This window comes from Podarcis vaucheri (assembly GCF_965113315.1).
Source record: "Podarcis vaucheri genome assembly, chromosome: 8".
Classification (NCBI taxonomy): Eukaryota; Metazoa; Chordata; class Lepidosauria; order Squamata; family Lacertidae; genus Podarcis; species Podarcis vaucheri.
This window is the reverse complement of record NC_138766.1, coordinates 69,797,543-69,811,748: the sequence shown is the minus strand read 5'-3', so window position 1 is coordinate 69,811,748 and position 14,206 is coordinate 69,797,543. Positions and strand designations below refer to the sequence as shown.

At 44.7% G+C, this 14,206-nt stretch overlaps 1 protein-coding gene across 3 annotated transcripts in view; it reads right to left on the bottom strand.

The window, feature by feature from the left end:
• The window catches only part of CPQ (carboxypeptidase Q), a 165,256-nt gene that overhangs the window by 127,731 nt on the left and 23,319 nt on the right, over nucleotides 1-14,206 (bottom strand). For 2 of the 3 annotated variants that reach the window (XM_082235760.1, XM_082235762.1), the window contains exons 2-3: nucleotides 10,864-11,323; nucleotides 2,171-2,378 (exon numbers count right to left, since the gene is read on the bottom strand). In XM_082235760.1, the coding sequence (XP_082091886.1) occupies nucleotides 2,171-2,378; nucleotides 10,864-11,293 (638 nt within the window). In that variant the 5' untranslated portion in view covers nucleotides 11,294-11,323. Of the gene's footprint in view, nucleotides 1-2,170; nucleotides 2,379-10,863; nucleotides 11,324-12,591; nucleotides 12,667-14,206 lie in introns of all 3 variants that reach the window. The other variant, XM_082235761.1, reaches the window with a different exon arrangement.

Genomic DNA, 14,206 nt, shown 5'->3' with positions numbered 1-14,206 from the left:
GCTAGACGAAGAGACTCGCGGAACGGATTAATTTCGTCTTGCGAGGCACCACTGTACACAGAAAAATACGGTAAGTTGGGCAGGCCTTCATTTTCCCCACCCCCTTCTCCAATGGTTTACATTTGATTTGGACTGCTTCTCCTCTCAATGCTATTGGGGTCATTGGTATTACTCCAAAGCAAAAGTTAGTCATTGATAGAGTTGGAAGGGTCCAAGAGGGTCGTCTAGTCCAGCCCCCTGAAATGCAGGAATCTTTTGCCCCAAGACATAGGTTACAATATACCGCTTGAATCAAGGGAAAAGCTGTGGAGAAGAGAATTTAAAATTCACGGCCTGTAGTTCACTAAAAGAAAATAATATGAAAATGATATATGGATGGTATTTGACTCCAGTAAAGCTTGCTAAGATGTATAAAAATTATTCTAAACTATGCCAGAAATGTAAGGAGAAAGTAGGTACATTTTCTGATATGTGGCAGATGTGTAAAAAAGTAAAGGGCTTCTGGGAAATGATATACAACGAAACTTAATAAATGTTTAAGAGTACATTTGTTTAAAAACCAGGTGCTTTTTTTACTAGGAGTAATAGGAGAAGAAGTGCCAAGGAAACAAAAGAGACTGTTTATGTATTTGACTACAGAAGCTAGAATGTTACTTGCCCAGAAGTGGAAAGAAGAGAATGTCCCAACAGAAGAATGGATGACTAAGATGAGGAAAAATTCAATCAATAATGGCGAACCTTTATAGATTACTTTAAAGAACACTGTAAAAATGTTAAAACATTAGCAGGTTTGATGTAACATTTATGAACTAATAACAGAATTAGGAAGAGAAAAGAAGTTGAAATTAATTAGAGAAATATAATTATATGCAAGGAGAATAAAAAGGGGGAAATGGAAACCAGGGAGGGGGGAACCATTTAAAGGCAAACTTGGATTGGGTATGTATTTACGAAAGTAAAAATGTTGTTATTTTGAAAACTGAAAATAAAATATTTTTTTAAAAAAGAAGGAATCTTTTGTCCAAAGTGGGGCTCAAACCCACAGTCCTCAGATTAAGGGTCTCATGCTCTACTCTCTCAACTATGTGCCATAACTTGTGCTAAATACGTTTAAAAGGATGACGTTCAACATTCTCATCACATAGCCAGGAATTTCACGAATAACGCCTGGGGCTCTAGCTATTGAGAGTCTTTGGAGGTCAAATTCCAAACCTGAACTACCAGTAGAACAACAACAATATAATATACACAGCAAATGGTTCCAATCCAAATATCCTTTCTTTATTAGGAGCAAGCCTGCCTCAGAGCATGGAGGCAATCTGAAACACTAAGGGAGTGATCCTGTGTACATGAAGCAGGCATAAAGCAGGCCAGTGGAAGCTAAGTAGGCATCAAGTTACACCTGATCCAAACACCGTTCAGGAGAGAAGCGGCTGCTGCTGCTCTGCCTATACCTGGCAGAGGGAAAACAAACCTTTAAAATAGTGTTTAATGCCAGGTTTCCAGGTCATGAACCCAGTCTAAGTCTACTCTCTCTAGCCCTACCACCTGGCCCCTGACCATTAGGTCCAGTTGTGACCGACTCTGGGGCTGCGGCGCTCTTCTCGCTTTATTGGCCGAGGGAGCCGGCGTTTGTCCGCGGACAGCTTCCAGGTCATGTGGCCAGAATGACTAAGCTGCTTCTGGCAAACCAGAGCAGTGCACAGAAACGCCGTTTACCTTCCCACCGGAGCGGTACCTATTTATCTACTTGCACTTTTTGATGTGCTTTCGAACTGCTAGGTTGGCAGGAGCAGGGACCGAGCAATGGGAGCTCACCCCATCACAGGGATTCGAACCGCCGACCTTCTGATCGGCAAGTCCTAGGCTCTGCGGTTTAACCCACAGCACCACCCGCATCCCCCTACCACCTCTACACCCCCAGAATGCCCCTTTTTGGGGACTCACACCAGCTTTTGCTCAGCTGTGCCAGGATGAGCAAGTTACATCAGGGTATCTTTAGCTGAGCTGGGGTTGAGGATTAATGCCAGCTGAGCCACGAATCAGCCGGCTGCCAGAGATCCACTGCATCCTGAGCTGCTCATCCCAGCAGATCTGGCCACAGGATTGCCCCACCCCCCAGATGAAAGAAGAGGTGACGTCTGATTCGGACCAAGCAACAAGCCCTTACCTATGGATGGAAAACGGAGTAATAGACTTGATAAGAGATGCCTTCGCTCCCACTTTAGCTGCTTCCACTGCTCCTCGAACTCTGTACAGGACTGTTTCACCATAGCTGACAAACTGCTGGTTGTAAACAACGATCTTTCCATGGGCTTCCTGAGCTTTTTTGTGCAGGTCGTCAAAGGAAGTCACCACTAAGACCTCAGCCGTAATGCCTGAAAATGAAAAATTGGGACAGTTATGGAGTCAGGCCTGACCAAAGACATTTTAGTGCCTGAAAAAATCTAAATGGCATCTCCTCCTAACAGGGAGGGCCATATCTGTCCTGTTTCCCTCAGAATCTCATATTCCAGTCTTAAGTTCTCTACATTATTGCATCTGTTTGCAATTTTTATATTAAAAGGAACATTGCTATGACAATCCATCAGCATTTTAGTGCGAATTCCTCCTACTATACACATTTTTGCATGCACTTTCCCTTAACCAAATGCTTTTGGGTATGTTATCTTCACCCATATATGCGTTTATATGCACATTCCCCCCAGCTATATGCATTTTTGCACACATTTTTTTGGTTCAAGAACTGTGTGCAAATTTTGAAGGACAGTTGCATTTCAGATGTATACTGTTTCACAGATTAGGATTCCATTAAAATGTGAACTGGTCCAAATTTCTCCACCATCCCTACCTCCCATTAATCAAGGTGGGACACAAGGTACCAGGAAGAGCTTTGGTACACATCCTGCACATTCCACTGGCATCTGGTGGGTCACTGTGAGAACAGGATGCAGGCCCAGATGGGCCATTGGCCTGATCCAGCAGGCTTCTCTTACATTCTTGCATAAGTGCACTGATGGCTCATGGGTCAGATCTGTTCTGTCTTCCACTCTTCAGCCCATAATGGCACCCAAACCCTCAACTTGAGGCAGCTCGCATGGTAGTGGGCCAGAGCCAGACACTTCACTAACTTAGATGAAGCAGAACATAGTGCCCCCGTCCCCACATATCAAGGCATATAGTACCCACAGGGATCTTTTCTTCCCCTTATGGTAAAGGGACCCCTGACCATTAGGTCCAGTTGTGGTCGACTCTGGGGTTGCGGCGCTCATCTCGCTTTATTGGCCAAGGGAGCCGGTGTACAGCTTCCGGGTCATGTGGCCAGCATGACTAAGCTGCTTCTGGCAAACCAGAGCAACGCACGGAAACGCCGTTTACCTTCACGCCAGAGCGGTACCTATTTATCTACTTGCACTTTGATGTGCAAGGTTGGCAGGAGCAGGGATGGAGCAACGGGAGCTCACCCCATCGCAGAGATTCGAACTGCTGATCTTCTGATCAGCAAGCCCTAGGCTCTGTGGTTTAACTCACAGCGCCACCCGCGTCCCTTCCCCTTATGGTAGTAATAAGTTAAATACCTAACAATTTGCTCCTCTTTCATGTCACCCAAGGCTCTTCAAGTGGGATTCAGTCACGTACTGTCAAGTTCAGGTGGTGCAATTCAAGTTGATTTGAAGCGCTTGCACAACAAACCCTGTTCCTCCCCCCAAAACTGGACTTGTTGTGATAAGGAAAGTGATGGGAAAACACACTGAGAAGTATGGGACAACATTTGTTGATTCAACCTAATCAAAGTCCCCTAAATCAGAGTCAACACTTAGTGTCTAACCTCCCTGCATACTTTTTGCAAACCAATCAAGATGCGTATGCGATAAACAGGTGGTCTGGAAACAACTCCCAAATAAGCTGCCTGAGACGACTGCCTCACCCTACCTAATGGTAGGACCGGCCCTGTGCATGGATATGCAAGATGACAGCAATGTGTACATTTCTAAGGAAGAGGAAAGGAGGCTGCATTAGAAGATGGTCACCTGTGATGGCCAGCCATATGTCAGAGGGGAAGCTGACCCATAGGCCTTAGGGAATAGCAGTTCCCAGCACAGTAACACTCCCATATTTCCAAGATAACGCATGTGTGCCTTTTATCATTCCTGCAATACGCTAGAATTCAATAAAATAAAACAAGGGACAATGACATTACGTCTCCTGTCAGGAATATAGATTTGCAGGGCCTCAATTATTTCCATTTTAAACACACCACACAGCTTCAAAGTATTGATACAATCTGACCATTGTTTTGCTTGGTTGCTGAGTAACATGAAACATTATTATAAAGGGCAGAATCTGCCAGGAAATTCTCTTTCATGAAGTCCTCTTTGAAATGAAACCAATGTTTTTCATATACAGATATTTTTTAACCCATGGGTGGATGTGAAAGTGATTTATAAAAACACAAAAGCAGTGGCCAGCCTGCAGGAATTCCTCTCAGTAGGCTTTGCTTCTTCTCTTAAAAAAAAAAAAAACCCAAAGATCTGAAGTTTCTGAATTTCTAGTACAAATAAACTCTTAAGCAAAAAGTAAAAACAAAACAAAAAACACCCACAATAAACATTTCCTCTCTGCCTACTCTGTGGCCTTGCCTGAGAGAACAAATAAATGTTTATAGTTAACAGTGGTAACCAGATGGGATGGTTTTTTGTGTGTGCTCATACTACATATATTTTCACTGAGCATACATTTGGGAACCACGTTTCATGGTTTTTACAAAATCGTTCGCAAGATGACCACAATGCTCAAGATCCAATCTTGCAGACGAGTTACAGAAGTAAGTGGAAACTGTTCAACAAGAGCAAGCCTTGGCCGCTAAATATAGAAGTCGTAATGGATGCCTGGAATTCCACCACTGTGCATTTCACCTAGAAGCCGCAAAACACGTCAGTAAAAGCTAAATGCTGGAACAAATGTCACCCCCCCCCCTTACACACACACACTCGGTTTGTGCCAAGGCCAAAGGAAAGAATGAAAAAGCACTAGAGTCTCCTTTCTGTTCTTCAATTTGTAACTGTAAATTGTAATTACAGTGGAACCTCGACTTACGCACGGCTCTACTTACGTACAATTCCAGTTACGACATTCAGTAGGTGCTTTGACTTATGAACTTTCCTCTAGATATGAACAGAGGCCTTGCCAGCAGCCTGGAGCTTGCCCAGCCGGCTGCGGAGCAGCGCTGAGGCCTCTGCTGCTGGGGAGAGGGCCCCCATCCCACCCCCAAAGCTGTGGAAGAGGTGCCGCCTGCAAGTGGCACCGCAGGGCGCACTGCAGCCCCAAACCCCGCCGAGGAACTAACCTGAGGAAGTTCAGAGAAGAACTTGGCCTGGCAAGAAAAAAAAGTGACCCTGGCCAAAGTGAATCAGCTCTTTACTGACCCTTGCCCCACCCCCAGCTTGTAGCCAGGTAAGCCCACCCACCCTCAGTGCACGTAAGGGAAAAAAATGCTATTTTTTATCTACAATACTGTCTTATTTATTTTATAGCACAGTACATTAATTATTGCCTTCATTTTATGGATCTATGGTCTTGTTAGTAAAATCCATGTTAAATTGCTGTGTTTTTTGGGGGGGTCATCGTCTAGAACGGATCAATTCACTTTTCCATTACTTTCTGTGGGAAAGTGCGTCTCTACTTATGTACGTTTCTAGTTATGACCAGACCTCCGGAACGGATTATGGTTGTAAGTAGAGGTTCCACTGTACAGTGGTGCCTCGCAAGACGAAATTAATCCGTTCCGCGAGTCTCTTCGTCTAGCGGTTTTTGCGTCTTGTGAAGCAACCCTATTAGCGTCTTAGCGGATTAGCGCTATTATCGGTTTAGCGGCTATTAAAAGTTTAGCGGATTAGCGGCTAAAAGGCTATTAGCGGCTTAGCGGCTTAGAAAAAAGGGGGGAAGCGGGGGGGAATCGGAACACTCGCAAGACATTTTCGTCTTGCGAAGCAGCTCAAAAACGGAAAACCCTTTCGTCTAGCGGGTTTTCCGTCTTGCGAGGCATTCATCTTGCGGGGCACCACTGTAGTCTTATCTAGATGCTTGCACTAAAGAAGTTTTCAACAGCAAACTACTGCCCGTTTCCTGGCTGCTACATAAAGACATAATATCCAAAGCTCTGATAGAAACACCCCCTCAACATGTGATATAATAATAATAATAATAATAATAATAATAATAATAATAATAATAATTTATTTATACCCCGCCCATCTGGCTGAGTTTCCCCAGCCACTCTGGGTGGCTTCCAATCAAGTGTTAAAAACAATACAGCATTAAATATTAAAAACTTCCCTAAACAGGGCTGCCTTCAGATGTCTTTTAAAGAGAAGATAGCTGCTTATTTCCTTCACATCTGAAGGGAAGGCGTTCCACAGGGCGGGCGCCACTACTGAGAAGGCCCTCTGCCTGGTTCCCTGTAACCTCACTTCTCGCAGTGAGGGAACCACCAGAAGGCCCTCGGTGCTGGATCTCAGTGTCCGGGCTGAACAATGGGGGTGGAGACGCTCCTTCAGGTGGCGACCAACAAGATGGCGACCAACTTGGATGGGCTTTGAAGTGACATAAAAAGATATCATGAGAGCTACTGGATCAAGACAAAAGGCCATCTAGTCCCAGCATCCTGTCCTTGCAGTGGCCAATGAGAATCCCACAAGCAGGACATGAGGACAACAGCAATCTTCTCATTTGAGCCCCACCCCTGGTAACTGGCATTCAGCGCCTTCCCTCTGATGCTGGAGGTAGTGCATAGCCATCACTATTAGTAGACACTGATCTTCCTTGATCTTGTCTAAACCCCTTTCAAAGCCATCCAAGTCGGTCGCCATCTTGTAGTACCAAGTCCTGCAGGTTAACGACACAGTGTGTAAAGTGCCTTCTTTTGTCTGTCAGGAATCTTCCAAGATGCTGCTTCATCGGATACCTATGGGTTCTACTGTTATGAGAGACAGAAATATCTATGCACATTCCATACACCCCACTGACTCGACTTTTTGGTAAACTAAAAATCTCCAAACATTGTAACTTTTACTCACAGCTCCTTTTTCAGGTGAGGAGACCAGAACTGCATGCCATTAATCTCTCCATAGATTTCTATAATGGTGTTACGATATTGACAATGTTATTTTCAATTCTTTTTCTAAAATTTGCCTTCCCCCCACACCTGACATCTTCATCAAACATTGCAGGGGGTTGGATTAGATGACCCTTGGAGTCCCTTCCAACTCTACAATTCTATGCAAAGTTGTTGTTGTTCCCATATGTGGAGCACTATACATTTGCTCACACTGGGTGAGCGGGTATTAAAATGACAAATGTGATTCAGTCGGCAGAGATCCTTTGGGAGCTCTTCACATTCCACTCTGAACCAGCACAGGAAGCGCGAACCTGGTTGGGTTCACGTAGAAACACGGACTGAATTAAATCCACGATCATCCCTATCCTTCAGAGCTCCTTTAGTTGCTCCCACTGCGTTTGATCTGATGCAAGACCAAAGGACAAGCTAATAAACAACCAGGAAGCAGGAAGTTCAGTGCTGCCGGTGTGCTGATGCTGTCCAGTCGCTCTCAATTCAGTTTTGTTTTGTTTTTAATCCAAATAGAGGAAGGTGCTGGAGGGGCACCGTGTGTGGGCAAGAGGGTTGAAATCCAGTCCAGGCAGGAGTGAAATAATAATGGTGGGGAGATACAGTCATACCTCATGTTACGTTTGCTTCAGGATGAGCGTTTTGAGGTTGCGTCCCGCGGCGACCCGGAAGTACCAGAAAGGGTTACTTCCAGGTTTTGCTGCTTGCGCATGCGCAAATGCGCAAAATGACATCATGTGCATGCGCAGAAGCGGTGAATTGCAACCCGTGCAAGTGCAGGCGCGGGTTGCATTCTGCTCATGTTGCGAACGGGCCTCTGGAACAGATCCTGTTTGCAACCAGAGGTACCACTGTACTGTGATGTGGGCAGCGAGACACACCAAATGTCCAGGGCATTTTCTTCAGGGGGAACTCACTGGAACTCAGTTCCAGCAGCTCTCAGGTGGGTGCCATTGCCATGCTAAGAGAAAGAGGGAGGCGTTCATGGTGAGTTCCAGAACCTCTCTTTCTAGAAAAATAGCAGTGCAGACGCCCACCGGACTGCAGCTCAGACCAGGTCACACAAAATTGGTTTCCTATTGAAAATTCATTACACATCGAAAATATGCCACTTCTGCCTACAACTAGGGGGGAAATAAATTAAGAAAGGTTGTGGGCAGACCTTGAAGTTTGATTCTAGGAATAGATAAGAAAGGTGAGAAAAATCTAACTTGGCAGGCTGTCTGGGCTTCCAAACTCCCCCTCCCCAAACCGTCCCCCGCCAAGTGCCAAGCATGCCAAATCTGAGTACTGAGTGAGAAATCTACTGAAGTTGGCTTGGCATCCAAGGGAGGTGAACTGATAGGCTGCAGCAGTTTCTAATGAAGAGGGCAGCCGTGTACCTAAGAAATGTCTCAGTGACAGGCTCATCCAAAGAGCCGGCGAAAATGAAGCCAGGGATCTGCAGATTTTCATTTTCCAGTAGGAAAAGAAAAGGGGGGGGATTGAAGTCTGTGCTGGCTGGCACTGCAATCTACATGACATATGTGCTTCGGTAACAGATGAGCAGAATTGGCACCAGGTAATTCATCCCAGTGCTCCATTTACACACCGCATCAAGCGATGAAAACATAATAACATGTGCTCATGATTGTTCATCAAGGTGAGGAAGAACAGGAGCTATTCCTGACAGCTCCTTGCTGCATTAATGAAATATGTCACCTGCTAGGGAGGCCTCCCTTTCATAGCCTGTACAAGCCCCATCAAATTGCCCAAAGTTGATTTTTTTTAAAAAATGCTATGCTGAGTTTTCTAAGAACAGGAAACATGTCCCCTCAATTTTTTTTTTAAAAAATACATTTTTAAAAATAGGGAGAGTCAAGTGAATTTGCAAGAACACTCCTATGGTGATGGGAGTGCGGATAACAGACAGATACAAAAAGCATCAATTGAAGAGGAACTGCAGTAAAATGGAAACAGTGGTGCATGTGATGAATACAGGACACTACAGTATATGACGTCTTGTTACATCACTAACTGCAGAACCAGGGATGGGGTGAGTGGGATTAAAGCCCTCTTCCCAGGCACCATGGTACACCAGTGTGGTGTAGTGGTTAAGAGTGGTAGACTAATAATCTGGTGAACCGGGTTCGCGTCCCCGCTCCTCCACATGCAGTTTCTGGGTGACCTTGGGCCAGTCACACTTCTCTGAAGTCTCTCAGCCCCACTCACCTCACAGAGTGTTTGTTGTGAGGGAAGAAGGGAAAGGAGATTGTTAGCCACTTTGAGACTCCTTCGGGTAGTGATAAAGCGGGATATCAAATCCAAACTCCTCCTCTTCTTCTTATTCCTTCCCCCGCTGTTTAAATAAAAACTAAGACATGTTAAACACATTTACCATCTCATCTAATTTGGCCCTTTGGCAAGCTACATTTTTTCTGGTGCCCTGTAGTGGCGAAGGCTCCAGGTAGCTCTACCCAAAGCAGGTTTCAGGTTTGCTCAGAAGAACATCCCAATAGATTTGCGGGGACTTATTTCCTGCAGGATCTGCTTAGGGTTGCAGATTAACAGTCATGGCTGAGGCAAGGTTCCAAGACTACATCAGGATGACGAGTCCAAGCGGATTCTGCAAGAGAGATCTGAGAGCAGGGAATTAACTCAGGTCTGCTACTGCTCACGGATCTCGCCAGAAAAATATGTGGATTTTGCAGCCTGACAAAGTTTCACAAGTATTCTTCCACAGAGGGAAATCATTTTGTTGGAATTGGCTCCGATACCTATAGAAGTTTCCACTAAGATGGGAGGAAGCCAATGTGTCTCAAGGAAAATGATTTCTTTTCTAACTTTATATTTCTTTCCAGGACTACGTTTTCCATGATGTGCTCCCCATTTCTCTTGATGGTCAAAGCAGGGGGGGGGGAATGGTTATTCACGAGGGAGCTGGGGAATATGATATGTTGAGGGTCAACTGGTAAGAAAAACACCTCACATATTTCACAGCCCAATGTACATTCACAGAAAGCCCTAATAAACACAAATACCCACTTCATGTTTTCCACACCAAGGTGTTCACAGGGACTTCCAAATATGCAACTGATTATGCAAAAGATCATTTTGACACACCAGGCAAAGAGCAGCAATAAGTTTATGATAGGAATTTTAATGCAAACCTACCAAATCCACACCTCCTAAAACAATATGCAAACAGAAACACAACCATCCTTCAAAATTCATGCTTCTCTCCAAGTTTTGTGTGCACAAAAAAATGTGTATATTAGGAGTAAAGTGTGTATAAGAGCAGCTATATTAATGAAAAGAACATATGAAAATGAACTTTCGGGGAAACTGCTTGGAAAAATGTCAATATTGGCCAAAGTCGTATACAAAAATGTGTAGATGAGGAGAAACATACACTAAAATGCAGATGATGCAGAAATATTGGAAACTGAACTTAAGACTGGAAAAATGGGAAACTGAAATCGATTCCTCCATTGCTTATTAGTGAGATATGCAGCAAATGGAAGTTTCACTGCAATTACTTATTTTTGGCCGTGGAAAGAGAAAAAATTCTTCTTTGACTCTAACAAAGGTGTTTGTTACAACTGATGCTTCCCACAACATTCTGTTGCTGTTTTGATGCTGTTTTAATGCATTTCAACTCTTGGAATTTTAACTTTGTATTTTATTGATTTGTTATCTCTCGCTTGGTGGGGAAGTGTACATATACCCTAAAATAATTCAGCAAACTCAGACATTACCTTCTGGAGGAGTCCCAATGCTGCCACCAAGCCCTAAAAGGGCAATGCTGTAGTTCCGTGGTTTCATCATTATTGCTGATTCTTCCCCCCTTTCCCAGTGTGGGATTTTTGCTGGCTCCAGGTGGACGTTTTCCAGGCCATCTTCCTTCAAGACTTTGTGCATGTACTGGATAGCTAGTTCTAGATTTCTGGAACCACTCACTCTTGGCCCGAAAGTGTCCACAAAGAATGCAAGCCTTTCATAGGATCTGTTCTGAGCCTTGCCATGGATGGCAAGGTCGATAATCTTCTTAGCAACATCTGAATAGCCCGCTATTTCCCTCTTAATGTCTTCAAATGATCTTCGGGGGCCGGCATTGTCACTGCTTAATGGATTCTCTTCGCTTTGAGGAAACAGGCAAATGAGAGCTATTAAATACAGAAGCTTCATTTTTCTCCGCTCTAAATTTTATGGGTCAATCTGTAGGAGGGAGAGGGGGGGAAAGATAACAGGCAGTCATAAAGCTGTTCAAGGGCTGCTCCAGTTTGGGAGCGTGCGAAAATTGCGAAGCGAAAGTTGTGAAGTTGCAGAAAGGCGAGGCCAGTTTGTGGGTGGTCATCTTTAAAGCTAAATGAGAACAACTGAAGACACCAACCCTCACTTTAGTTCAGCTTAAAGGACTACCAATGGAATGAAGCATTGCTGTCTAGTGAGTATGCTGTATGGATGTATTGTTTGATGGCTGGCACCTTGGTGCAAAGCAGTGCACCTTGACATAGCTTTTTCTATGGGTTCCATCCACAGGTGGAAGAACTTTGCACCTTCACTCATTGGCTCTGGCCATCATGAGCTCAAAACCTTTACTACTGAGCTCTGCCCCCTGGTGGATGGAGTCTTAGAAGCGGGTGCCATGCTGCATGCTGAGGTTCCAGGTGGTACTACTCTTGAGGGTAATCCATTTCTCCAGAAACATTGCAGATCAAGTTGAGTAAGGACAGCCAGCCTCTCCTTTGCAACCTCTTATTTTAAAGCTTCACATTCAGTTATGTCCTCTGCATGCTCAATCCTCTCTCAATAATATGTCAGTATTATTATTTAAGTAAACTGACAAGAAAGAACTGCTGGGATCTAGAAGTCTTTGAAATGCTTCTAAGGGTCTTTTCCTAACAGAAAAAAACATGGCAAAGAATTAAGATGCAGAATGCATATCAAATACTCTTTATTGCTATACATAAAAGGGGACACACAACCATTATCCGTTCCTTTTAAAATTAACCAAGCTGCAATTAGAATGCTAAATATTACACTCTTATGCGTTGAATGGTAGGGGAGAGATAAAAGAAACCTATAGATGTATCTAAACTGACATTTAAGAGGCTTTGTAACAATAGGACCTTACATGAGAATACTTTATTTTCTGCCAAAAAAAAAGTTAAAACCCAGTCCCTGTTTCAGTTCTTTAAAACTTCATAACCCTTATTAAGAGCTAATTATAATTGTCATAAGAATAAAGCAGACTTATCTTTAAAGAACTAATCCCAGATGCAAAATTGTACTTTATTCTACAAAGAAGAATATTCTCAGCATCAAGTTGTTCCGTGAGGGCGGACTGCTAATTAGTTCATGTATTATTATTTTTTAAGTGCTTTGAAATTGCACAGGTTGGAGGGACTTTCTTCTGTATGTTTTGTGATCCCCCCCCCCACTTAATGGACTACAGGACACAATCCACTAGAAGTATTTCTTACTTTCTGCACAAGCTGTATCATACCCTCCAACACTCCTCTGCTGAAATTGGGATGTGTGTCTTCTGGTGCTGCACTCTCACAAGAGACAGAGGTCTGAAGTGAGAACACAGCCCCACTGCAAGCATATCCTCCTCCCCGAGTTTGGTGGCCATGGCGCTGGAGGGGGGAAATGGGACATTCCAGGATCAAATCAGAAGCCAGTATGGCTTCTCCAATTCCGGGATGTCCTGGGAAAATCGTGACACTTGAAGGGTATGCTGTATAGAAACGAGTGGGAAATACACAAACACACAGCTGTACAGGAAAGACTGTGCCACCAGAATGGTGAAAGGGAGTAGCTAATTCAAGGGTTGCCAACGCAGTGCCTGCGGGCACACATTAACCTCCAGCAGCCTCTGTTATCACCTGAAAGGCCCCATCTCCTCACTGAAATTAGACTTGACAGATAGAAGGCTACAGCAGAAGAGTCCCCCCCCCACTGAGTCTAACTGCAACATGGGAACAATTCTGGGGTGTGCATTGCCCCTGGGGAGAGTTAATTTCCCCCATACCCTAATTGTTGTGAGTGGACAATCTATCTGGAGTCTACAAGCGGGAAGGAAAGATTAACCCTTACATTAAGGGTCCTCCAGGGTGCTGGTGGTGTTCACAACCATTTCTCTAGTTTGATGGCCTTTGAGCTAGATGCTGTGTTATCTGTTGTCTGCAGTTTAACTGGGCTATTAACAGGGTCACCCACAGCTCCCTGGCCAGGCTTTATACACAGGCCTGCAGAAGGGCTTTAACTAGGCCAGAGTGATGCCTTCCAGATGCAGCTGGACTGCAATACCTATCATCCCCAACTATTGGCCATGCTGGCTGGGACTGATGGGAGTTGGAGTCCAGCAACATCTGGAGGCAACTGCATTGGCCACCCATGAACTAGGCCAAGGCTGGAGAGAAGGAGGGGGAACGGCTGGAAGCAGTGCACTGTGATTGAATGCAACATGGATAATACTGTGTCGACAGCTGACAATTTGATTCAGATCACCAGCATAGCAGTTGTCTCAAGGTCAGGGAGTACACCCCCCCCCCCACAGTTCCGTTTGCTCCGTAAGGGCAAGCCCTGCTAGCTCATCCACAGCCTCGAGAGAGAAAGAAAATGGCAACATATGAGGAGCTCTGATGGACCAAAGAGCCATTTGGTCCAGCATTCTGTTTTCAAAACTGGCTAGCCAAATGCTTCCAGGAAGCTTAAAAGCAGAGCGCAAAAGCAAACAGATTCCCACCACCGCTTGTCCCAGAAAACATCTGATCTTCATCGCTATACTGACTCTGAACATGGAGCCTTCGATCTACCTGTCATGGCTCATAGCATTAAAAAACAGGTGCTATCCATAGACGTCCCCACAAAAGGATACAGAACGGGAAATGCAAACCAAGATGCTCTTGGCAGGGCCAGCATCATAGGCATCTTTGGGTAGCTACTGGGGAACCGATGCCTGCCATGTAACCCAAGGGAGAACTAGGCCTGCCATCAACCCGCTGCCAACAGCTGCACAACCACCTCTCTAACTTGGCAGGATGACATTTCTGCTCATTTGTGTTTTGCTACAGTGATACTTACACACTGCAA